The 25,942-nt window shown below is 44.3% G+C and overlaps 1 protein-coding gene across 8 annotated transcripts in view; it reads left to right on the forward strand.

Moving 5' to 3' along the window:
- Nucleotides 1-671: 671 nt before the first annotated feature.
- The window catches only part of DCLK2 (doublecortin like kinase 2), a 140,475-nt gene continuing 115,204 nt past the window's right edge, over nt 672-25,942 (forward strand). For 6 of the 8 annotated variants that reach the window (XR_004968352.1, XM_036314361.1, XM_036314363.1 and 3 more), the window contains exon 1: nt 673-2,014. Coding sequence is in view for 6 of the 8 variants with exons in the window: in XM_036314361.1 (XP_036170254.1) it covers nt 1,594-2,014 (421 nt within the window). In the remaining 2 variants the exon portion in view is untranslated. Of the gene's footprint in view, nt 2,015-25,942 lie in introns of all 8 variants that reach the window. The other 2 variants (XM_036314367.1, XR_004968353.1) reach the window with 2 other exon arrangements.

The following is a 25,942-nucleotide window of genomic DNA, read 5'->3' on the forward strand; positions in this document are numbered from 1 at the left end:
CAAAAGGTTGGTAACTAAGATTCTCACAAGCCTTTGGAAAATATGCTTTACTGTTGACCAGACACTACTAAATTAAGATTCCCAATATGATGGGTGCTTACAAATGTTCAGCCCACTATGTAATAAATATCTTAAATTGGCAACACTAAGTACCACTTGAATGTAAGAGGTGGGGGAGGAGAGTACAGGGACTAGGGATTGAAGGTTTCTAAATTTCTTTTTTATTTTTACTAATGCATCCCCAGTGACGGAAACACAATACCTGGCACACAGCATGCTCTTAATTAATAAGTATTTGTAGGTTAAATAAACCCCTCAAAAACCAATAACTTCTGATAATTCATGCATTCTAAGTCACTGAATGTGCCAAGTTAGTGAACCTCCAGTGGAAATTGTGGAGGCCGTTCTACCAAAGAATGTCTAAATAAAGCTCCAAATCCTTTAAAAATTGAAATGTGTGCCCTAACTCAGTGCCATATTTCAAATGTCTTGCCTAATTTGTCCTGGATTCCTCTTTTGGAGGCTGGCTGAGGGATGTGATCCCTGCCCTTGAATCTCCTTCCTTTGTGGTTTTTTTTTTTTTTGCCTGTGCGTACACATTTCCCAGGCCGAGGAGCGCATGCCGCGGCTGCGCCCATTGGCGCGTGTGCGCGCGGGCTTGTAGCTGTCAGATGAACCGGGCTGCCTAGGACCCAGGGGGAGCCGCTCCTCGCGCACTGCAGCCCCTCCGCAGCGACCGGTCCGGCCCCCTCCTCTCGCCTCGCACCCCCCTCCGGGGTTTTGGCACCCCTTGGGGGCCGAAAGCTCCGCCGGCCCTGACAGCGGGCCGCGCCGGTGGCTTGGTGGGGCCGCGCGCGGATGCTCGCCGGTGGGCAGGGCCGGCCTGCGGCGGGGACGGCGGGCTGCTTTATTTCCCGCTAGGGCCGGGCTCAGGGGGAGGAAGGCGCCCGCCAGGCCCTCCCGGCGCAGCCAGCGCGCGCCGACCCTCCCGCTGGGCCAGGGGACCCGCGCAGCCGCGGCTCCACTCCGGCGCCCGGGGCCGGGCGTGTGGGCGGGCCGGGCAGGGCTCGCCGCCCCCACGGGCCCGCGGCGCCGCTCCCACGCTCCCAGCCCCTCCCCCTCCCCTTCCTTCCTTCCCCGCAGCGCTCCGGGCAGCAGCCGGCGGATGCGAGCCGCACCGGGCGCCCGAGCTTTGTGTGCGCCCGCGGGCCCGGGGCGAGCCTGGGGCGGCCCGTCTGCGCGGCTCTCGGCCGACTCCCCGGCGGGAGTTGTGAGGCGGGGCTGGGTAGAGGAGGCGCTTGGTGGGGGCGTGGGGCTCCCCGGCGGGCGGGAGGGACCGAGCTAGCCGCGCTGGACAATGAGCCCGGCTGCTGGACGCTGCGGCCGTTTATAGGAGGACGCGGGAGGGCCGGCGCCTCCGCGCCTCCGCGGCTCCACCTGCGAGGAGAGGGCGGGATGCCAGAGCCAGGTGTCCCGGCGCTATAAAGGCCCCTCGCGGCCAGGCGTTTCGGAGTTGGTTCTCGCGTGGGCGCTGGGCTACCTGCAGGCTTTGGCTGGGACGTTTGTTTGCGGGGAGCCCTCGGAGCCGCCGCGATGGCCAGCACCAGGAGCATTGAGCTGGAGCACTTTGAGGAACGGGACAAAAGGCCGCGGCCCGGGTCGCGGAGAGGGGCGCCCAGCTCGTCCGGGGGCAGCAGCAGCTCGGGCCCCAAGGGGAACGGGCTCATCCCCAGCCCGGCGCACAGTGCCCACTGCAGCTTCTACCGCACGCGGACCCTGCAGGCCCTGAGCTCCGAGAAGAAGGCCAAGAAGGCGCGCTTCTACCGGAATGGGGACCGCTACTTCAAGGGCCTGGTGTTTGCCATCTCCAGCGACCGCTTCCGGTCTTTCGATGCGCTGCTCATGGAGCTCACCCGCTCCCTGTCAGACAACGTGAACCTGCCCCAGGGCGTCCGCACCATCTACACCATCGACGGCAGCAGGAAGGTCACCAGCCTGGACGAGCTGCTGGAAGGTAGGAGGGGAGGGCCCAGCGCAGCAGGTGCGCCCCAGCAGGTGCAGTGGTCGCGGGCGCGCGCGCGCACACACACACCCTTACACCACGCGGGGGTGGGGGATGGGGGCTGGGGGGTGGGGGGAGGGAGCCTACGGGGTGTCTTCTAGGCCACGGGAATTGTACGTTATCTCTGCTTTTCCTTAAGCTCTGTGTGGAGCGCGCTATCCTCTGATTGTCCTTCCCAAGAGATTGCCTTATTAAAAAAAAAAAAAAAAGAACAAAACAAAGACAACATCCTAAAGGGCTTTGGACTTCGGTGACATCTCTTAAAATTGGCGAACTTGTTTTTTAATTGCAAACTATTTGAAAAGGTGGCTTCCCAGTGAGGATCTGGGTAACCCTGTAGCTAATAAGCTGTTTGCTCAGCCCCCTGTGTGTGGACCTCAGTGGAGACACCTGTGGTGCCAGCCTGTGGGAGGGACCCTTTTGTATCTGCTCTATTCAGAAGGTTGTGTTGTGAAAAGCTCTAGGTTGGCTTTCCTGGTTGGACTCCCAGCAGAAGTTATATGAGCTCAGGAGGGGTGATCCTAGGCAATTGTTCTTAACCTTGGCTGCATCTTGGGTCACTGGAGATTTTAAAAAATATAGGTGCCTAACCCCCCTCCCCCTCTACCCCCCAACCCCTTCCAGGTTAGGATGTAATTGGTTTGGGATGTGGCCTGGGCATCCCGAGTTGTAAAAGCTCCACAGGTGATTTGAATGTGCAGCTAAGGTTGAAAACCACTGTTCTAAAGGGTTTTCTACATTTGGTTGGTAATGAGGTGAATCAAGGTCAATCTCTCTTGCCCTCTCTTCTACTGAAATTAGCTAGTAGTAGTTAGGATGATGGTTACAGGCCATTGGAATCAGCAGTTGCTTGGCAACTGCTTCACTCAAGTGTCAACCATGCTTCACTCAAAGGGACTGATTGGTTGTATGTTGTGTCATCCTTGAATTCCTGCAATACTTACTCTTCTTTTCTTTTAAAGAAAAAAAAAAAGCATTACTAAGTAAGTACAGGCATACCTAGGAGACATTGCAGGTTCGGTACCAGGCCACCACAATAAAGCCAGGAGTACAATAAAGTGAGTTGTAATCTTTTTGCTGGTGGAGGGTCCTGCCTTCAATTTGTAAAGAAACACAACACCTGTGAAGCACAATAAAATGAAATGCCAATAAAACAAGGCATGCCAGATCTAAATATCACCTGTAAAGATCAGACGGAACCCAAGTATTTGCTGCCTGCATGTTTACATACAGTCTGCCCTCATGCATCTTTCTTCATGCAAATGGCACATTTGCTTGGCAGGGAGAGGAAATTAAACTTTGAGCCAACTGTTTTTCTTATATCATTTCATCCTGTTTTTATATTATGTTCTGAAGGCACTGTGCCCATTTTACACACACACATGAGTAAAGTAACATGACTTGTCCCACAATCCCTGCAGTAGATGCTCTTTCTTCTACAGTTCACCTCTCATACACTGATGTGGCCACACGGAGGAGTCCTGGAAGTGGTTGAGTTTCTCTATTTGATCACTGTTGCCAGAAGTTTTCCCTTGTCTGGCTAGATGAGGACCCAGCCAAACTTAAGTTGTCTCTTCAGCCTATGTGTGTGTTAGCGACTTCACACATTCTCTTGGTCAGTTGTGTGTTTTGGTTTTAAAGGCTACTTGAGGAGGTGATGCCAACTGGAGAAGTAGATGTAAAATAAAGATACACTGTTAAACAGGCTTTTATCACTCCTTATCTTTATAGTGTTAGATACGTAAGAACAACATTTGTCTAAAATCTAGATATTTCAAAACTGAGTAACTGATTGACTGGCCCAACACTGGAGTAACAGCCCCATGGAAAGATCAAGGCAATGCCTATGGATTAAACACCCATTACTGGCATGCCCTTGGGATACTGTGCCTAGGGTGGTCTGAAGATTTTAGTACCTTCCTCTGAAGTAATTTTAACTGTACATTTGCTACATGAAATTAATGTACTCCAAAGATGAATATCATCATAAGGGGAATTTGGTCAAGATAACCATTATGCACATTAATTAATGAGAACATATATTGTACACTGAGTTTGTCATTGCCTAGGCAGTACATGGTCCACTGAGTCTAATTCTCAAACTGTAGTTTCAGCTGTACATGGAAGGGTTGGAACATTTACTTCCCATGAGGATGAGACCCATAGAGTCCAAATTATACCATCATATGATAAATAATGATGCAAAAAATATTTGCACAACAGAAATGTTTTCCTAGTCTAGCCAATTGACCGCTTGTTTCCAGCAGTATTCAGTTACTGCAAAAGAAGAAAATTTGTGCACTTCTTTTGTCATAGAGGCATTCTCTCTGACAATGGATCTTTGTCTAAGTCTTGAATATTCCAGTATTGAGTGGAGTACCCTGTTGCAAGAGAGATTTGAAGGAAAAAAAACCCATCTATGCTCTAATATCAATTATTAGAGAATTTAAATAGTTTAACTTTTAATTAAAATTGTGTGCTCCAGTGTTCAGATTTATCACACAGAAGAACTTACAGTTTTTATTTGATCAGTAAAAATAGGTCTGTAAATATTGCCCATGCTGTCAAAATTGACTACAAGATTCTCTAATATTATTTTTACACCATTATGGTTGACTCTCTTCCTCTCTGCCTCTTCTATCCCATGAAGTTTGTAGTTTAGGAAACATTGTTTTTTCTAAAATATTTTCAGTGACGAATAGAGAAAGTGATGGCTCAAGACTGCCCATGGCACGAACACTCATTCAGAACCCCAATCATATTGAACTCAGATAACAAAAGAAATTTGCATGGCCCAGATTTTTTTTCTGCCCTTGACGTTGAGAGTCTCTGGCAACTAAAAACAGTGTGCTGGTGTAGGCTGGCACTCCTGTGCTACACTTGGCCAGCAGGCTACGCCAGGCCTGTTGGTGTACCTCACCTTGCTAGCTTAATTTCACTGGTTGGTGCTGGGTATCTCGGTAGTCCTGTTTATTCTTTAAAACCTTCTCTCAGAGGAGGACTGTTTGTCATAACCATCAATATTAGGGAAAATGAGACTGAGTTGGGTGAAGCTGGGAGCCAGGCGAGTTTGTATCATTTCTGATACATAACTGAAGCTCTCCTGATGACTCACTCTTAAGTTCTCATGTTCCAGATTAAGAGTCAGAACTCCAAGTCTCATCTCTGTTCCATGAGTGTTCTCACCTACTGAACATTTTGGCTATATTTGTAAAATGTTGATGTCCTAACGAGAGATGGCCAAGGATAGTAGAAATGATGGCTGACCAAGTGAAGATCCCTGGGTTCTACTGATTGTGGATTTGAGAAAAACTCACCTAGTTCCCTGGGCCTCAGTGTCCTTTTCTGTTCAAGGAAAGGTTGAAAGTTTGGCAGATCCCCTCTCCAAGTCAGATTCCTTCAGGACTAAAAGGACATGCTCTTTCTCTACCTGTGTGGCTACTTACTGAGTATATGAGGGCCTGTGCTGCCTTTCCCTACTCAGAACCTTCCAGAAAACTGACTAGGCTGTAGCTGTCTAGCTGTCCTCCTCTCAAGCATGGAGTGGGTGTGTAGCTCTGGTGAAGTGTTTGCCAGGAGCCAAAATAATTAATAGCCACCAGTCTCTGCCTTTCCCATTCCAAAAGTAAAATGTCGTTTGGTGTTATCTCGGCCTGTTACCCCTCAGTCAGTAGTAAATAAGCTGATTGAATTTTTTGGCATGTGAGAGAATTTTGTGATTTTTTTTTATAATTCCTACTGAGCATGTTTTTATTAATTTGAGAGAGAGAGAGAGAGAGAGAGGCATTGATTGCCTCCTGCATGCACCTCTGCCTAGGAACTGAACCGCAACCTTTTGGTGTATGGGATGATGCTCCAACCAACTGAGCCACCCAGCCAAGGCAATTTTTATGATTTTGGTAAGTGATACTTCCATTCTTCAAGTTAACTTGAAAATTCACATGAATTAATTTGAATTTAAGAAAAGTAAAGTTCTAAAGAAATTAAGTACTTAAGTTTCTGAGGTTTTCTTACTAAATTTAGTTTATTGATCTGCTGGGCTTGGTCAATTTCTTTGAAGGTGTTAAACTAAAGTATAGTTACTGAGAGAGTTTTAAGTAAAAATAAGTCTCTAAGAACCCATATTGTAGGATTTTCCCCCCTTGAATGGTAGATTTTTATAGTAATAATAGAAACTTAGCTCTTGGAACTTGTTATGGGATTACATTCTTTCCTCATTGTGAGTTATAAGATACATTTGCAAAAATAAGCCAAAAGCTGTATGCATTAAAGGCATATATGATGATTGGACATGGCAGTTGAACATTGAATCTTAGGTCTGCAAAGCCTTCTCTGCCTGGCAGACTATCAGATTCTTTAAGACCTGCTTCACATATCACCTCTCTGGGAATCTCTTCCCACACCTCGGGGACGTTGATCTCAAATAGTTGTTGATAAAGAGCATATTTTTGTTGTTTCAGGTGCTGGGGGTACAGTTTCTTTCCTCAAGATGCTCACAGTTAGAGGGAAAGAGATAGCAAACATGTGTGTGTACACACACACACACACACACACTTTCCAGCGGAAGTGCAGCATTGGCCAGGATGATGAAAAAAGCTTCCCAGGGGAACAGATGTTGGAGCCAAGGCCTGAGGTCAAGCTTATAACTCTTCTCTCTCCTTACAGCATTTTTCTTTGCCTCTATTATACCACTTATCTTTCCAGTTAGTGGTTTATTGGTCTGTCTTTTGCATTAGACTGAGAGCATCATGAGGTCAGGGATCTTGGACATGCAATAAATTCATTGAATAAATAGCCCAGAAAATTACTTTATTTCTAAATAAATAATTACTTAGAAATAAGTAATAAATTTTACTTCAAATAAATAGTCCAGAAAATGATCTTATTTCCCCTGGCTGTCAAGGGAAGTTTTCTATGAATTAAATTTGAATAGGGTTGTTCCTATATAAATGTGGAAATAGGTATTTTGAGAAATTGGATTACATTTCAGTTAAATCAAAGGTGCTGTGCTCAGTCCTAATTATGGGGAGAATGCCTCTTGCCTAAAACCTGCTTCTATAAATTTGATTCTTCTTTTCATCTCATTTACTTAAAACAGGGGAATTCAGATGTGCAATAATACAGTAGCAAATAAACTCTTCCCAGAGATAATGGGAAAAGAAATTTTAATTTGGAGAATAAAGAATTCTAAAGGGTTGGGGAAAGAAAGGGAATATTTGGGAGAGCATTTATATGATTAGAGTATGCCATAATGATACTCTAGAGCAGGGGTCCTCAAACTTTTTAAACAAGGGAACAGTTCACTGTCCCTCAGACCATTGGAGGGCTGGACTATAGTTTAAAAAAAACACTATGAATAAATTCCTATGCACACGCGGTGGCAAAAACACCCGGCGGGCAGGATAAATGTTTTCGGCGGGCCGCAGTTTGAGGACCCCTGCTATAGAGTTATAAGAAGAGATAAATATGTTACGGGGCTTTAAAATATAGAAATGGATATTTTATGGTCCTGTGAGGGGAAATTCCCTTGGGCAATGGTGGCCAAACTGCTTGCTTCATTGCTGGTAGGACCAGGAGAGTTGCTGTAGGTCTGTACCCCGTAGCTAGTTCTCTTTCTCCTCACCCCACCTGCTCATGCTCCCACTTCTGTTTTTATCTCTTCTGATGAACTAAACAACTACCCTAAGGATTAGAGATTCTTTTTCTTCTTGGCATTACTGCTATGTATTAGATGTTTTATATGCAGTCACGGTGTGAGGGACTTGACGTGTTTCCTCACATTTAACCTTGTAATATCTTGTGCAAAATGGCAGCGATGTCTTCTCTGAGGAAGCTGAGGCTCAGAGAGGATAAGGAAATTGCCCCCCTGCGCTAATCCTAAGCAGTGGGGCTGGAAGTTGAGGCCTTTCTCCCTGGCTTTTGAACTTCTGCTGTGTTCTACCACCTGTGGGGAAATAGGGTCCATTTCGACCCCTCAGGTTTGCATAGGTCATAATAGATCAGCAGTCCAAACCTCCATCACTGTGCAGCCCAATGTTAATCATTTAGAGCTGGGAATTTAAGATTGCTGTAGTGCCTCAGTCACTGTAAGCATAAACATAAATGTTAGGATGCCTCCTGTATGGTTCCTGGAATAAAACACACCATTCTGTACACCTGCAAGGTAGTGTCTCTGCATTCAGGTTCTGCAGTTCCCTTGCTTGACCTCCGTTTTCTCATCCAGTAAATGAAAGGTGCGTTAGGTAATTGCTAAAGCCCCTTTGTCCTTTGAAGTTCAGTGATCTTGGGAAATTCTTCTGGCTCTGTCTGGCTCCATGTACCTCTTTAAAAGTTGGCCAGATCGCCTGGCTGGTGTGGCTGATGTTGAGCGTTGGCCCATAAATCAAGAGGTCCTGGGTTCAATTCCTGGCCAGGACACTTGCCCACGTTGCAGGCTCAATCCCTAGTCAGGGGCGTGCTAGAGGCAACTGATCAATGTATCTCTTTAATCATTGATGTTTCTCTCTCTATATCCCTCTCCCGTCCTTTCTCTCTAAAAATTAAAGAGATTTTAAAATAATAAAAATAAATAAAAGTTGGCCAGGTCTTTTGATCAGATGTGGTTACCCAGGTTTAGCTAAAGTTCTTAGAAACCTCCCAATAACTTATAAAAGGGTCTTCTTCATAGAATGCTCTGAGGAAAGGAAAAGTTGCAAACCCAGTGCAGGCTCATTGATTTCTTTATCCCATGCAACACATACTTCTGGCACATGATGTTTGATAATTAATGTTACTTTTGTGCCATATGTACTAATAAGATATTTTAAATAGTGGGAATAGGTGGATATAGGTATTTCAAAAATCTTTCCAGTTAAGACGGCTAGCTGGACAGTTAGCTAGATTTGCAGAAGTAGAATAAGTTCATGTGAAAATGAAGTATTTGTTGCCGTTTCATATTTTGGTTTATAAATATGTTTTTGTTCAAGAATAATAATGCAATCTATTTTAATAATGTATAATTTTCACTACTTCTAAGATGCCTGACTTGATTTTTCTCTTTAGACATCTGTCATAAGCACATTCTCGTACTTTTATTACTTGTGTGTGTATTTAAATCCCAGGATTATTCTAAGCCCCTACATTTTTCAGTGTCTACTTTGAGTTAGTTCTCTGACATGGCTTATATTTAGTTTTGTTCATATTTTGCATTTATTCTTAAGCATTGTTCTTAGTAAATTTATTTCATGTATAGTTTTAATACAGTCAGATACCTTTTAAGTTCCAATATTTTAAGGCTAGAATTTTCATCCTTTAAAACATGCTTTAATTTTTACTATAATCCAGTGTTTTATTCTGTTTTCCACATCTTCTGCAGCCTAAATTAAATCAGTCAACTAGTTAGATTATGTAATTTGTCAGAAGCTGCTGCTTTATAGACCAAAGGTATGGGAAAATAGTGGTTTGTGAGATCAACTTAAATACTTTTGATTATACTATAACATTTACTAACATCTTAAACAAAGTGGCTACAATCATCTATAATTATGACCTACTATATTACCTTTTGTTTATATGTTGATTAAATTATAATTACCTGCAACCAAAATATATCCTAGTGGACGTTTTAAAGTATGGTCATTGATTTATCTCTTCCTTCACTATGTATGTTTTGCAAACTTCAGACTATTTTTAAATTTTTCTTTAGGAAAAAACAACACTGAGCCTTTATTGAGCGCTTACTCTGAGCCTGGTGCTGATATTCATGATCTTTATTTCTTAAAGGCAATGATTGGTGTGCCCTTTCCCAATACCCTTGCTCATCATCTTGGCCTTTTTACATCACAGTATTTTGCCTCATCTGCTAAAAAATCAAGAAAATAAAAAAGGAGTGTTGGAAACTTACTACTGGTTATATGCCGGGAGCCGGTCCATGCTTGCTGTTTCAAGGGACCTGGCATATATGGCATACTGTTCTTAATATGTTTGCTCACCTTCTTGGCACTCTATGTTTTAACCAAGGTCACCTCTCTTAGAAAGGTTGTTTCCCCAGGTAGGGATTTTCCCCTGAAGTTAGGGAGGGAATAAAACCCCTTAACTAAGTGCCAGGCAGGTAGTTAATCACTTTAACTACGAACAATCATGCTTAAGCTACATAATCTTTACTCCCTGGAGTGGAGATAAGAAACACCCTAACCTTTGGAATAGAGATTGATAGGATTGGAATCAACTGGTATAAATACAGATGTAACAAGACAACAATACACAGAACCTAGACACAGGAACCTACACAGAACCTAGACAGAACCTAGACAGAACCTAGACACAGAACCTACACAGAACCTAGACAGAACCTAGACACAGAACCTACACAGAACCTAGAGACAGAAGAACTTCGCTGGAGAGAACATGGCAAAAGATCCTGGACAGAAACTGGCCACAGAACCTAGACACAGAACCTAGCGAGAGAATCTGGCTGAAGAACCTAGAGACAGAACCTGGCTACAGAACCTGGATAGAACATGGCAAGAGAACCTGACTAAAACCTGGTGACCGAACCTGGCTGGACAAAACCTAGCGAGGGAACATGGCTACAGAACCTGGCAATAGAACCAGGCAAGAGAACCCAACCATGCTGATCAACTGAACGCTGCCTCTGTGTCATTCCTTCTTCGCCGACTCCGTCCACACCTTTGGGGACCCCTGGACCTGCTGGGGTTGGACCCCAGCAGTTATACTCATGTTCATCAAGCCTCTGTGCAATAATGAACTTGAGAAATAGCCCAATGTAAACTCATCTCTTGTTAGGTTAGTGGTCAAGGCCAATAGCCTGAAGATTCCACATGAATCTTACAATAAAGCACTGAGCAGAGAGTCCTAGAGGGCAGTGGCTCTTTGAAAAATAGTATTGGTCCTCGGCATCTTAAAACAAAATTTGTGTCCTTGTAACTCTGCTTCCCCTCCCCGTACCCCCGCACCCCAGTAATTCTAGAGCCACCATTTGGATCTCCATAAGGCTCATCATGCTTCTGCAAGGCAGCCCTTCAGGCATTTTGAAACAGTGCTCATGCTTTCCTCCACCATTTCCCCTTCCCTCCTACCCACTAAACACCCTTTTCTGGACACACATCTGATTTCTGAGTCCTTCATCACTTGCCCTGAAGCTTTGCAAGCCATCCTCATCATCAGTCACTAACTTAAAACTGGGGCCAGGCCTTCCTCTTAGATCTCACAGTGAGGTTTCAGGGATGAAGGGGAACGGTGTTAACAAAGAACTCCAGAAGTTGGGGAAACTCTGTCCAGGAAACTTTTACCTCCACTTGGATTATGAGCAATTGAAGGACTGACCCTATATCCTTTATACCACAGTTTATTTGTAAATATTATTAGAGGGAAACATTTTGATCTGAAGGTCTCTCTCTCTCTCTCTTTCTCTCTTTTTCTTTCTCAATATCCTTATGATTGCAGTGTTTCTCAAATTTTAGCAACGTTTGGGATACTTAAAAATGAAAACTGTAAAAAGCTAACAGCCAAATTGCAGAAGCCCATTATTGCCTTCATTACTTTAATTAAATTGTTACTTAAATATTTATAAATATAAAGGTAGGTGTGTACTTATGCATATAGGTCTTATACACCAATACACCCCAAACAAATTGATAATGGAAATACCAATAAAACTGTATTGGTATTCACAATAAAAATGCAAAATAGCAACATAAAGCTACAGATACTACTTGCTCAAATTAAATTGTTGTTCCCAGTGTGACCATGGTGCTGAATGCTGAGTTCAGATGGCTGAGTGATGAGTCAGTTTTGCGCTGCTAATGAGCCTTCATTCCTGCAGAGTAAAACTATGTCCTCTGGCCTTAACTTGCTGTGCACATCTTTTCCTTAAGTCTACTTTTCCTCCTTAACTGACAGCAGAGTTACAACACTTGATGCCAAAAGAGGTGAGGCTATGGACAGAGTGGCCTGGCTGTCCTTGTTCAGAAGCAGTTGTTCAGATGTTCCAGAATTGGGTGATATAAACATTTTAAATCTTATCATCAAAACTAGAGGCCCAGTGCACGAAATTTGTGCATGGGGGTGGGGGTGGGGTGTACCTCAGCCTGCCTGCACCCTCTCCAATCTGGGACCCATTGAGTGATATCTGACTGCCTGTTTAGGCCTGGTCCCTGTCGGACATCCCTCTCACAATCTGGAACTGCTGGCTCCTAACTGCTTGCCTGATTGCCTCCTAACCACTCCCCTGTCAGCCTGATTGATGCCTAACTGCTCCCCTGCAGGCCTGGTCGCCCCCAACTGCCCTCCCCTGCAGGCCTGGTCACCCCCAACTGCCCTCCCCTGCTGGCCTGGTTGCCCCAACTGCCCTCCCCTGCCAGCCTGATCACCCACAACTGCCCTCCCCTTCCAGCCATCTTGTGGTGGCATCTTGTGACAGTCATCTTGTGATGACATCACACGTGACCCCACCTAGGCTTTTATTACATAGGATAAGCACAGAGTTAAAATCGCTCTGGTGAGCTCTTGCAGACTGTGGCATCCAGCTGGCTCAGATATGAGGAGCAGGTCTTAGTTTTCATCCTACCAGGAGATTAGATACAATTAGTACTTTCTCAGTCAACAAGCTTGAAGGCGTTTTGGTTAATGAGTAGAATTTTTGTTTTCCTTTTACATATTTTTTAAAAGTCTTAAACTCCTCATAAATTTCAATGGTGAAAAATGGATTTGTGGACATACTTCTTTGTAGATACTCAGATGTAGCTTTTGTGCCCCTTTCTCAGTAGATGGTACAGATGGTGAAGTTGGATGTGACTTTGGGAGACAACTTTTGGCCACTTGCCATCAGATGTGTTGAAAGAGCATTGGTCTTAGGGGTGAAAGATCTTATTTTGTGCCCTTAGTTCTACCCTGCAGGAAAGGCTATTATATTCATTTTGTGAATGTGACAGCATTGGATCAGAGACACAGCAAATGAGTGAAGAGTGGAAACAGCCTCCTGGCCAGAGAGATGAACTCTTTGTTACTCTAATGATCCCCATGAGTTTAAATTCTGGGCACTGTACAGTTCAGGCAGTAAACTTAAGTTGTTTACACAGAGTAATAAATCAGACCTTTTCTGCACCCTGTGTTTTTCTTAACCAGCTGGGTGTAGGGGCTTCTCTCTGATATGCTTTAAATGGAGATACACACATTATAATTTACCTGTAGGAAAATCTCCCAGATGCTGTACTGATGAAGGACATCAAACTGCCTTGTAGATGCAACACATCCAGCTTTATTTTCCTTGGTTACATTCCTCTGGAAGTAATTTTTTTCATTTTGGAAGTTAGAAAAAAATTTCATTTTTTTCTGACACTAGATGTGAAGTGTCTTTTTGTCTTTCCTTTTCTATGTTAACATATTTAAATCTTTGGATGGGGGTTTCTCTAAGCTTGAGAGTCCTTGTACCATACACTCGTAAACAAGTTTTCCTTTTCATCAAAGTTCAGTGCTTGCTGTCACTGCCAGAGTTAAGTATAGTTTCAATGTCCAAATTTTGCGTAACTACTTTTCTGCCATGAATGTCAAAATAGTTTATAATTATAAACTACTAGTGGTGTTAGACAGTTAATGTAGATATTTTTTTAAAATATATTTTGTTGATTTTTTACAAAGAGGAAGGGAGAGGGATAGAGAGTTAGAAACATCGATGAGAGAGAAACATCGATCAGCTGCCTCCTGCACACCTCCTACTGGGGATGTGCCCGCAACCAAGGTACATGTCCTTGACCGGAATCGAACCCGGGACCTTTTGGTCCACAGGCCGACGCTCTATCCACTGAGCCAAACCAGTTAGGGCTAATGTAGATATTTTAATAGAGGTGGATGAGAGACTTGACAGTAACTGATAGAAAAATAGGCTAAAACATACTGTTTTTGAATTTCCAACTGCATGTGGTTGCATGTGGCTATTTGTGATTTCTGTCAGTAACTTGACATTTTAAATGTTGAGGGATTATTGTGATTTAGCTATTAAATAGATATAGAGAATATATAGAGTGCCCCCCCCCAAATATATACACACTTGAACGGCTGATGGTTAAATTTTGAAAATGAAATGTATTTTAATAAATACTGCCTTTTTAATTATTCAAAGTGTATACATTTTTGAGGACACCTTATGTATTATATGTCTGTATATATAATACATATATATATACACACACACACACACACACACACACACACACACACACATATACCATTAATTGAAAGAGACATTACATCTGTTGGACTAAAAAGGTACCCTGGACTCTTGATGCTTTGGAGTGAAAAAAGAATGTTGGTGGGTACTAGATAGTCCTCATGTCCTGCTTGTTTTCCTGAATGGCTTAGGTCACCTTTTGTGGGACTAGCATTACCTAAAAGTGTCTCAGACCACGCATGACATCTTTCAGGAGCCTGATCCCAAACCTCCCAGGTCATCGTGTGTAAACAGCTATGCTGTGGAAAAGTAATGCAAATCAGTTTGTTTTGCAAATAGGTATTTTTGTCATTACTTTGACAAACATGTTTTGAGTGCTTATTACATTCCAGATGCTGTGCTAGATGTGGGTGGTATGAAAAAGGCACAGTCAGTTTTTTCAAGGAGCTGCTATTCTAGGCAATGGTTTGCAATGAGGGATTGTTTGCACGTTCACCTGTGAAATTTAAAAACCGTACCTCTGTGTTTTAGTGTACCGCTTTCCAGTCAGTAATTTTGGCTCAGTTGAACTGTGGCGAGGCCTGGACATCTGTACCTATAAAACATAGTCACCTGATTTTTAAAAACTCCCTATTCATAACCTCTGGAAGAGACAGATAAAGAATAAATGATTTTAAGTCCTGGCTTGGAGGCTCAGTTGGTTGGAGCATTTTCCTGTACATCAACAGGTTGCGGGTTCAATTCCCATTCAGGGCACATACCTAGGTTGTGGGTTTGATCCCTGGTCAGGGCACAAATGAGAGGCAACCCACTGATGTTTTATCTCTCACATCAATGTTTCTCTTTCTCTCTCTCCCCCCTCCCTTCTCCCGCCCCATCTCTTCCCCTTCTCTTGCTAAAAAAAAATCAATTAAAACATATCCCCAGTTGAGGATTAAAAAAAAGAATAAATGATTATGAGAAACTAACATTGAAAACCGAAAACTCACAGTACAAGAGTGCTCAAGAATGATGTAATTTTAAAATTTTTCCTTTAAAATTATGAAACATACTAGAGGCCCGATGCACAGATTCGTGCACTGGTGGGGTCCCTCGGCCTGGCCTGCGGGGATCAGTGGACCTCCACACCACCCCAGCCTGGCCTTACCGGCTAGCTCGTCGGGCTCCAGCCTGCTGTCTGTGTTGATCCTGCACAGCACAGCACATAGTAGTGCACAATAGGCAAGCGGCTGGGGAGGATCCCGAGCTCGGGCTGCGCGATATGCCCACCACTCGAGCTCGCAGGGGGAGTGTCCATGGGAGAGGCTCGTGCTGCTGTGGCTGTGCTCACCAGGTGTGAGCCCGGTGTCTGGCACCCGCCTGTCAGTTGAGCGGTGTTCCTGCTGTGGGAGTGCATTGACCACCAGGGGGCAGCTCCTGCATTGAGCACCTGCCCCCTGGTGGTCAGTGTGTGTCATAGCTACTGGCCAGTCTTCCGGTCGCTTAGGCTTTTATATATATATATATAAACTAGAGGCCCACTGCACAAAAATTTGTGCACTCGGGGGGGGGGGGGTTTCCTCAGCCCGGCCTGTGCCTTCTCGCAGTCTGGGACCCCTCAGAGGATGACCACTTGCTGGCTTAGGCCTGCTCCCCGGGGGATTGGGCTCAAGATGGCAATCAGACATCCCTCTGGCAGCCCGGCAGCCCTTGGGGGACGTCCACTTGCCAGCGGGGAGCAGGCCTAAACTGCAGTCGGACATCCTTAGTGCTGCTGAGGAGGCAGGAGAGGCTCCCACCACCACCGCTCTACTGGCAGCCATCAGCCTGGCTTGTGGCTGAGCAGAGCTCCCCATGTGAGAGCATTTTACCCTTTTATTATATAGGATAGAGGCCTGGTGCACAGGTGGGGGCCGGCTGGTTTGCCCTGAAGGGTGTCCCGGATCAGGGTGGGGGTCCCACTTGAGTGCCTGGCCAGCCTGGATGAGGGAATGATGGCTGTTTGCAGCTGGTCACACCCCCTTCAGGGTGGGGGTCCCCACTGGGGTGCCTGGCCAGTCTGGGTGAGGGGCTGAGGGCCGTTTTCAGGCTGGTGGGTGACTGAAGCTCCCAAACTCTCCTTATTTTTATTATTATTATTATTTTTTAATTCTGGGGTTTATTTACCTTCTATGGCTGTCACTGGAGCTGAGAGCCGGCCCCAGTTTGAGGCCTCGGCTGCTGAAAGCAGGTATCTGGGGTTTGTTTGGCTTCTATAATTGAAACACTGTTGCAGCTCCAGCTCTGAGGCCTCCGCTGCTGAAAGCAGATATCTGGGGTTTTTTAGCTTCTATAATTGCAGCATTGTTTCTTAGAGTGCAGCTCAGAGCCCGGCGGCGGCAGGCGGGGAATCTTGGCTTCCTCCATCGCCGGGGCAACCAAGCCTCCTGTTCGTTTTAGCTGCCTGGCTGTCGGCCACCATCTTGGTTGGCAGTTAATTTGCATAGCCTGCTGATTAGCCAGTGGGAAGCGTGTCGGAGGTATGGTTAATTACCCTATTTGTCTCTTATTAGATTAGATACCTACAGAAAGTTCATAAAACGTACATGCACAGCCTATTGAGTTACCATGAGGCGGACACCTCCATGATTACCAGCCATGTATGCCAGTATCTGAGACGCTCTCCCTTGGTCTCTTTCCCGTTATAACTCTTTCAGGGAAACAGCAGCCTGACTCTTGCTTTTCTTTATATTTTTGCTACAATGAAGACATCCTAATCAAAACAATTAGCTGGTATTTGTTTTGAACTCTACAGAAATTGACTCCTACTGCATATAGTCCTTTGTCATCTTTTGCTCACTATTGTTCCACATAGCTTGTTTGTTCATTTGCATTACTGTTATGACCACACTGTAACCTAGGTTGGATAATGTGAATTGATTCTCATCTTTGGCTATTGAACAATACTTCTATGAGCATACACATATGTGTATGTATATATAGAGAGATAATATATGTTCTGGTGTCCATGTGCATTAATTTCTCTGCGGTACTTTCCTGGGGTGGATTTCAGGGTCCCATGTTATGTATGTTGTCAATCCTCCCAGCAGTATGTGAAGTTTCTACTGCTTTTCTTTCTTGTCAGTGTCAAGAAATCTTGACAGGTTGTAAAAAGAGGTAAGGTAAAAGGAGGAGGAAGGTTATCCTGTATAATAATCCTATATAATAAAGAGGTGACATACAAACTGACCCTCACTCCATCACGCCGTCACAAGATAGCTGTGCCCACAGCGGAGGCGGGGTTCCCATAACGAGCCGTAACGAGTGATCAGCAGGGACCTGAGGCTGCATGGCTACAGGCTGGGGTGGGGGACCTGAGGCCACGCTCCCCATGCGGTGGGGCTTGACTGGGGACCTGAGGCTGCGCCCCCCACCCGACAGGGCTTGACTGGGGTAGGGCCAACTGGGTCTGGGCCTCGATTTTGAGGTGCACATGGGTGGGTGGGGACTTGACTCTGGGTCCCACGGCATGCCCCAGACTCTGACAGGAGGAAGATTTTCATAAACATTTTACTAATTTTCTTTCATCTCTGACACTTCTATTATAAAGGGCAAATAGCAATATTAAAATATTTCCTCTAATTCCCTTTTAATGTGCATGAATTTTGTGCACCAGGCCACTAGTTTCAGGTATGTAAGGAGGAAGTAGACTAAGAGGGTATGATGAGATTGGAAGGAAATTGCAGATACACTGGTGTGGTGCTAATTTGGGAACCTGTGAGAAAGTGGCAGAAGATGAGGCTGGAAGTGTGTGATGTGCTGAGGACTTTGTCCTGTGTTCTCAAGTCAAGGAAGCAGGCAGGAGACATCAAATCCACATTGTACAAACCTTTCTGTGGCAGCTCTGTGGAAGATGAGGGGGTGAGGCCTGATACACGGAGTTTAATCCAGGAAGGATGAGAGAAGGCAGGGTTGACAGTGGATTCCAGAGGTGCTTTGACCAAAGTGAACAGTCTTATAGGGAAAGGGAGGAGAGAAGCAGGAGTCTTGGTTTTTGCTTATGTAACTATATAGATAGTGATTTTATTCAATATGTTGTGAAATTCAGGAAGAAGAGAGTTTGAGGTCAGGATGGCAATGATGGGGCATGATGTTAGTTTTGGACATGTAGCATGTGTGAAATCCACATATTTAGTAGAAATGTTCTGTAAGTGACTTGAACTCAAGAGGAAGGACTAGGCTGGGGATGTCCTCATTATTTGAGACGTCTGGGTATAGTTGGGGGTTGAAGCAAAGAGGGTGGAGAATCTAAGGGGGGTGAGGGATGCCTGGATGGGTGAGAGACAAGGATCCTGAAAAGCAGGCCAAGGTAAGAGGTAAAACAAAAGAAATTAGATCATGGAAGCCAAGAAGAAAGGATCTGAAGGAAGAGAATCATGAGTGGTGTCCAGTGCCCTCAGAAAACATCAAGTGAAATTAGAAAGATGTGCTTGGCATTTAGCAGTTTAGAAAGAAGTATTTGGGGGTCAGGGTGAGCAGTGTTTCAGCCAGGGAGTGCAGGGAGCAGAAGTGACACTGCAGTAGCTTAATAGCAAATGCTGGGTAAGGAAGTAGGGAAAACAGATGAGGAGTGCTTAATTATTTTTTCAATTACAGTTGGCATTCAATATTATATTAGTGTTAGGTACAGCATAGTGATTAAACATTTATTTAACTTACAAAGTGATCATCCTTCCCCCATAAGTCTAGTACCCACCTGGCAATATACGTAGTTATTATAACACTATTGACTATATTCCCTGTGACTATTTTGTAACTTCTGATTTGTATTTCTTAATCCCTTCACCTTTTTCTCCTAGCCCAGTGATGGCGAACCTATGACACGCGTGTCAGAGGTGACATGCGAACTCATTTTTTTTGGTTGATTTTTCTTTGTTAAATGGCATTTTAATATATAAAACAAATATCAAAAATATAAGTCTTTGCTTTACTATGGTTGCAAAGATCAAAAAATTTCTATATGTGACACAGCACCAGAGTTAAGTTAGGGTTTTTCAAAATCCTGACACGCTGAGCTCAAAAGGTTCGCCATCACTGTCCTAGCCCCACAACCCCTCTCCCACTTGGCAATCATCAGTTTGTTCTCTGTTTCTGTGTTTGTTTCTGTTTTGTTCATTTATTTTGTATTTTAGATTCCACATGTAAGTGAAATCATATGGTGGGTTTTTTTTAGGTGTTTGTTTTTTTCTGACTTATTTCACTTAGCATAATACCCTCTAGGTCCATCCATGTTGTCACAGATGGCAAGATTTTCATTCCTTTTATGGCCAAGTAATATTTCTGTGTGTGTGTGTGTGTGTGTGTGTGTGTGTGTGTGTGTGTGAGAGAGAGAGAGAGAGAGAGAGAGAGAGATCGATCTTTATTAATGCAATCATCTTTCAATGATCACTTAGGTTGCTTCCATATCTTGGCTATTCGAAATAATGCTGTAATGAACATAGGGATGCATATATCTTTTTGAATTAGTGTTTCAGATTTCTTCAGATAAATACACAGAAGTGGGATTGCTGGATCATATGGTAGTTTTATTTTTAATTATTTTGAGGAACCTACATACTATTCTCCACAGTGGCTGTACCAATTTGCAGTCCCACCAACAGTGCACAAGGATTCCGTTTTCTCCACATCCTCACCAACACTTGTTTGTTGGCTTATTGATGGGGGGTCAGAGCGACCTGCCATTCTGACAGGTGTGCGGTTATATATCACTGTAGTTTTAACTTGCATTTCTCTGATTTGTTATGTTGAGCATCTTTTCATATGTCTATTGGCCAGCTGTGTGTCCTCTTTGGAGAAGTGTCTATTGAGGTCCTCTGCGTATTTTTAAGTTGGATTGTTTGGGGGTTTTTGCTGTTAAGTTGTATGAGTTCTTTATATATTCTGTTATTAACCCCATATGAGATATACCAAAAGCAGGTATCTTCTCCCATTCAGTAAGTTGCCTTTTTGTTTTGTTGATTTCCTTTGCTGTGCAGAAACTTTTTACTTTGATGACGTCTAATTTGATTACTTTTTTCTTTTGTTTCTCTTGCCCAAGCAGACACATCCAAAAATATTACTAAGAGCAGTGTCAAATATTTTACAGTCTATTTTTTTTTTCTTCTAGGAGTTTTATGGTTTCAGGCCTTGCATTTAAGTCTTTAGCCCATTTTGAGTTTATTCTTATATATGGTATAAGGAAGTTGTCTAACTTCATTTTTTTTTTTTGCATGTATCCAGTTTTCCCAGCACCATTTATTGAAGAGACTGTCTTTACTCCATTCCCTTTGTTATAGATTAATTGACCAGATAGGCTTGTGTTTATTTCTGAGCTGTCTATTTGGTGCCATTGTTCTGTGTGTCTGTTTTTTTATGCCAGTACCATGCTGTTTTGATTAGTATAGCCTTGCAGTATAGTTTGATATCAGATAGTGTGTATACCTCTGACATTGTTCCTCTTTCTTAAGATTACTTTGGCTATTCAGGGTCATTTATGGTTCCAATGAGGAGTGTATTTTTACCTTGGCAGTGAATGGAAGCCAAAAGCCCATTAGGTTGAGTGAGATGAGAAATGAAGAGAGGGGAGGATCTGTGTGTGAGAGACACTGTGTATGACAATATTGTAGAGAGGATTGTCTGGTTTAACGGAGGAGAGAAGAAGAATGCCCTTGAAAAAAGGACCCAAGTCCTGGTAGAGGGACTTAACGATGACTAGAAGGAGGGTATCCTTATCACTGAAAAGGGAGAGGAGGTGGAAAAATTGGCACAGACTGAAATATATTCGTAGGGAAGGTTTTCAGAGAACAAGAAATTTGCAAGTTCCTAGGTTTTAGGAGGCAATTAATTTGTTTAAGGATAAAAATTAATGGTTAAGAAATACCCAGGTTGTATTACACAGTTGTGGACACTTAGTTTGTCAACCTTCTAAACATAAAGTCATAAAAAATTCTTTGAACAAATGTCAATGGGACGAAGCCATAACCATGCCTCTGGAGAGACTCTTAAAAGGAAATTGAAAGACTTTGTTTTATACCATGCTTGAAAACAATTAAGTGGTATAACCTATTTATGCTTCTCTCCACCCTCTTTCTGTACAGAAAGCAAATCCTCTTTGTATATAGCATTCATATGTCATAATTTTCAAAATGGTTTCCTCTTAGCATCTTATGGTCAAAGAACTGGTATCAAAGAGAGTGTATCTCAATTCTCTTCAGCCAGGGACCACCAAGAACACAACTATGGTTGGGTTTATTAGTCACTGCATCAAGGATGCACAGGCATAAGGTGACATCATGGGGTGTCTCGGGAAGAGTGTTGGATCTGTCTTAGAATTGGGGCTTCAGTTGGATACTTTCAGGGAGGAACTAAGGAAGCAGGGACTCATTCTGTAGGGAGTGCTGTCAAAAGGAAGGGCATTTCTATAATTGGGTATCTTATTAAATCTTACAGGGAGAGCAAACTAGATTGAGGAAAAAGCTGTAATTGATAAAGAAGTTGTAGTCATTCATTGAGTGTAAGAGGGGGATATTTGGTATTGTGTGGATTGCACAACGGCCTAGTTTTTGTGTCACTTTATCATAGTCTCAGAGTGACTTTGTTTGAGATAGGTATTCTGTGAGATTAGATCCCGTGGGAGAACGTAGGTCTGGTTGTGAGCGTCAGACCAGCTTGAAATCACATTGAGTCTAACTATGAATGTTAGATCAGTTCTGGACTGCTTAATTTTCTTTATATCCATATATGATACACACACACACACACACACACACACACTCTGAGTGGCCAGATTATTATGACCACCTGACGTTTGTAGGCAAATTAGCTATAATTTCGCGCTGAAGTTGCCAGAGGGCCAGATCATTATAAACGTCTGAATAGCACAACATACCTAAGTATCGTTGCTGATCAAGTTCATCCTATCGTGTTGATGGCATATCCCAAAGATGGCTTCTTCCAACAAGACAATGTGCCATGCCACGGTGCTTGTATTGTGCAGGAGTGGTTTCAAGAACATGAAGGAGACTTTATCTTGCTTAGGTGGCCCCCACAATCACCAGATCTCAATCCAATTGAGCTTTTGTGGGATGAAGTTAAAAGAGCCATCAGGAAGCTGGTTCCACAACCATCAAATCTCACAGAACTAGACAGTGCTATTCATCAGGCGTGGTGTCAGATTCCTCGCATCACCTTTCAACATCTCGTGGAGTCAATGCCAAGAAGAATCACCACAGTATTGAAGGCAAAAGGTGGCCCAACGAAGTACTGATGGGGTGCTCATAATAATCTGGCCACTCAGTGTGTGTGTGTGTGTGTGTTTATATGTATGTATATGTGTGTGTGTGTGTGTGTGTGTGTGTGTGTGTGTGTGTGTGTATCTACACATTTATATCCTAGTTTAACTAGTTTTTAATGAGATCTTATCCTTCCTTGCTTTGGCAAGTGCAGTATTACCATATATTGCATTGGGAAGAGTTAAGTTCTCTCATGATGTATTTCATCAGTATATCGAGACTTCAGGGTACACTTTTTCAGCTGTATTAGTAGCATAAAATGTACCTCCATTTGGAAAGCTTGTTATGTTTCCTGGGCATGAGCAGAAATAAGATGCTTACACTGATCCCGGTGGGAAGTAGGTGGTGATTGAGGCAGATAGGAAGGGCATTTTCAGAAATATTTAAAGAACAGAGTGGACAGAACTCAATGTCAAGATGTATGTAGGGAACCAACAGAAAGAAGGCTGGCCCCTAAGTTTCTCGCTGACTAGTTTGAGTAGGAAGTGAAGTTGCTCCCCCGGATGGGGAGGAGGGGAGCAGTGGTAAGCTGGCAGGGGAGTAACAAATCTTAAACAAGACTCCACACAGTAGCATGAATCTGGTTGGGCGAGGCCCATTGCTTCTAATCAATCTTGTAGGTGTCTAGAATCTAACAGAATAGTAATTTATTGTGAAACTGCCCAAGGAACCAAGAGCTTAAATTCCTTTGTCAGCACATAGGCAAAGCACTCCTTGTAGGCAAATCTATGTAAGTGACAAGGTTACAATCAGATTGTTTGGTCTGGGTGGGGACATGACAAGGGAAGCTGGCCTGGGAATTGTGGTGGTATTGTTATCAAGGAATGACATCTATACTGTAGGGTTTTATGTGCCCAGTATAAAGAAACACAAAGCTAACCTCAAAACCATGTCCTGAACAGCCGTGCTGAAATGTTGAGTGCCAAGGATGCCAAAGTAGGTTTGATATCATGTCAGCACCTAGCACATGAGCTGGTGCATAGTAGGTATTCAGTGCATATTGTGAAGGTCAATCTAGGCTTAACAGAAGAGTACCCTATGCATTATTATTTATCCTGTGGATGTGGAGAAGGGGTAAGGCTCTCTCTAGCAGGCACTGGCCAGCCTTGGTTCAAAACTATACATAGTTATTATGGAACTGACCTAGGAGTTTTAAATAGAAACATGAAGGAAGGGAGAGGAGGAGAGAATGAAAATTTATCTGTAACCACACAAAAAACAAATTAAAAGACAGGCTTCCTTTGCCTATTTTCATTTTGATATTCGGCACCCATGTAAAGAGGCAAAATACAGAAAGATTTAAAAGGCAGCTCACTTGGTTAATATGTCGACTATGCAGGGACTACATTGATCAAGAAAATATGACATATTAAATATTTCTTGTTTCTTTTTCCCAGTGTCTTTTTCTCTTTCTATTGGGAAAGGCTTTTGTCCAGCTGACTTCTCTCTGATCTTAAAAAAAGAAAATCACCTTTTCTAGCTGAGGTTCCTCTTTTTTATTATAGCATGTTGGATCAGAACATACAGTTTAATTTTTATCATAGGTAAAATTAGTAAGAGCTTTTCAGTGTGAGAGTTGCTTTCTCTATAATGTTAAAGCAAAATTATAATTGTTTATTTTTGCTTATTAATACACTAGAGGCCCGGTGCACAAAAATTTGTGCACTCGGGGCGGGGGGGGAGTCCCTCATCCTGGCCTGTGCCCTCTCGCAGTCTGGGACCCCTCGGGAGATAACGACCTGCTGGCTTAGGCCTGCTCCCAGGTGGCAGAGGGCAGGCCCAATCCCTAGGTGCAGCCCCTGGTCGGGCTCAGAGCAGGGCCGATTGGGGAGTTGGGGTGCTGCCCCTTGTCATGCACAGAGCAGGGTGGAGTGGGAGGTTGCGATGCCACCCTCAGTCACGCTCAGGGTAGGGCCGATTGGGGGGTTGGGGCACCTCCCCCTGTCACACTCAAGGCAGGGTCAATGGGGAGGTTGTGGCACCACCCCCTGTCACGCACAGAGCAGGGCCAATCAGGGGGTTGGGGCACTGCCCCCTGTCGCACACAGAGCAGGGCCCATCAGGGGGTTGGGGGGCTCCCCCCTGTCACGCACAGAGCAGGGCTGATCAGGGGGTTGGGGCGCCGCCACTCTCACACTCAGGGCAGGGCCGATGGGGAGGTTATGGCTCTACCCCGTCACACACAGAGCAGGGCCCGTTGGGGCGGGTTGGGGCGCCGCACCCTGTCACACACAGAGCCGCAGGGCGATCAGGGGGTTGGGGAGCTTCCCCCTATCAGGCACAGTGCAGGGCTGATCAGGGGGTTGGGGCGCCTTCCCCTGTCACAAACAGAGCAGGGCGGATAGGGAGGTTGTGGCCCTGCCCCCTGTCACACACAGAGCCGCAGTGCGATCAGGAGGTTTGGGTGCTGCCCCCTGTCACACTGATCCCGGTGCCAGGAGGCCTCTCAGCTCCACTGATCCCGGTGCTGGGAGGCCTCGTGGCTCTGCTGATCCCGGTGCTGGGAGGCATATTACCCTTTTACTATACAGGGTAGAGGCCTGGTGCATGGGTGGGGGCTGGCTGGTTTGCCCTGAAGGGTGTCCTGGATCAGGGTGGGGGTCCCCACTGGGGTGCCTGGCCAGCCTGGGTGAGGGGCTGAGGGCTGTTTTCAGGCTGGCGGGTGACTGAAGCTCCCAACCGCTCCTTTTTTTTCTTTTTTTTTTTTTTAATTCTGGGCCAGCTTTAGCTCTGGCTCCAGTTCTGAGGCCTCTGCTGCTGAAAGCAGGTATCTGGTGTGTTTGGGTTCTATTATTGAAACACTGTATCAACTCCAGCTCTGAGATCCCCGGCGGGCTGAAAGCAGGTTTCTGAGGTTTTGTTTAGCTTCTATATTTGTAACAATGTTTCAAACTGCAAGCTCAGAGGCTGGCAAGGCAGACGGGGAACGTTGGAGTCCTCCATCACTGAAGTAAGCAAGCCTCATGTTAGTTTCAAGCTGCCTGGCTGCCGGCCACCATCTTGGCTGGCAGTTAATTTGCATATCTCGCTGATTAGCCAATGGGAAGGGTAGCAGATGTACCCTAATTACCATGTTTCTCTTTTATTAGATAGGATGCACATGCTATATGGTTCTATTTTATTAAATTCATACCTATTTTGAAATTATGTGACACTTTCCCAGATGATTACACTATGAACAATGATTTTAGATAAACCTACAGAGATAAAAAATCTTTAAATGGTGATGGTTGGGCTGGACTTCAGACTACTGTTGTGGATGCAGCATTGAAGCCTATGACCCATCCCCCAGATTTCTTGGACAGGGACCCAGTTATACCTCCTCTTTTTAGGCCCTCTTATATGTCTGATCTGTTACTGAATTGTTCATGTGCCTTTGGAAGTCTTTAAGTTCTCCAGTAATTGGATTTAAACAGCATCCTGATA

This window comes from Myotis myotis, unplaced genomic scaffold (assembly GCF_014108235.1).
Source record: "Myotis myotis isolate mMyoMyo1 unplaced genomic scaffold, mMyoMyo1.p scaffold_m19_p_6, whole genome shotgun sequence".
NCBI classification, from domain to species: Eukaryota; Metazoa; Chordata; class Mammalia; order Chiroptera; family Vespertilionidae; genus Myotis; species Myotis myotis.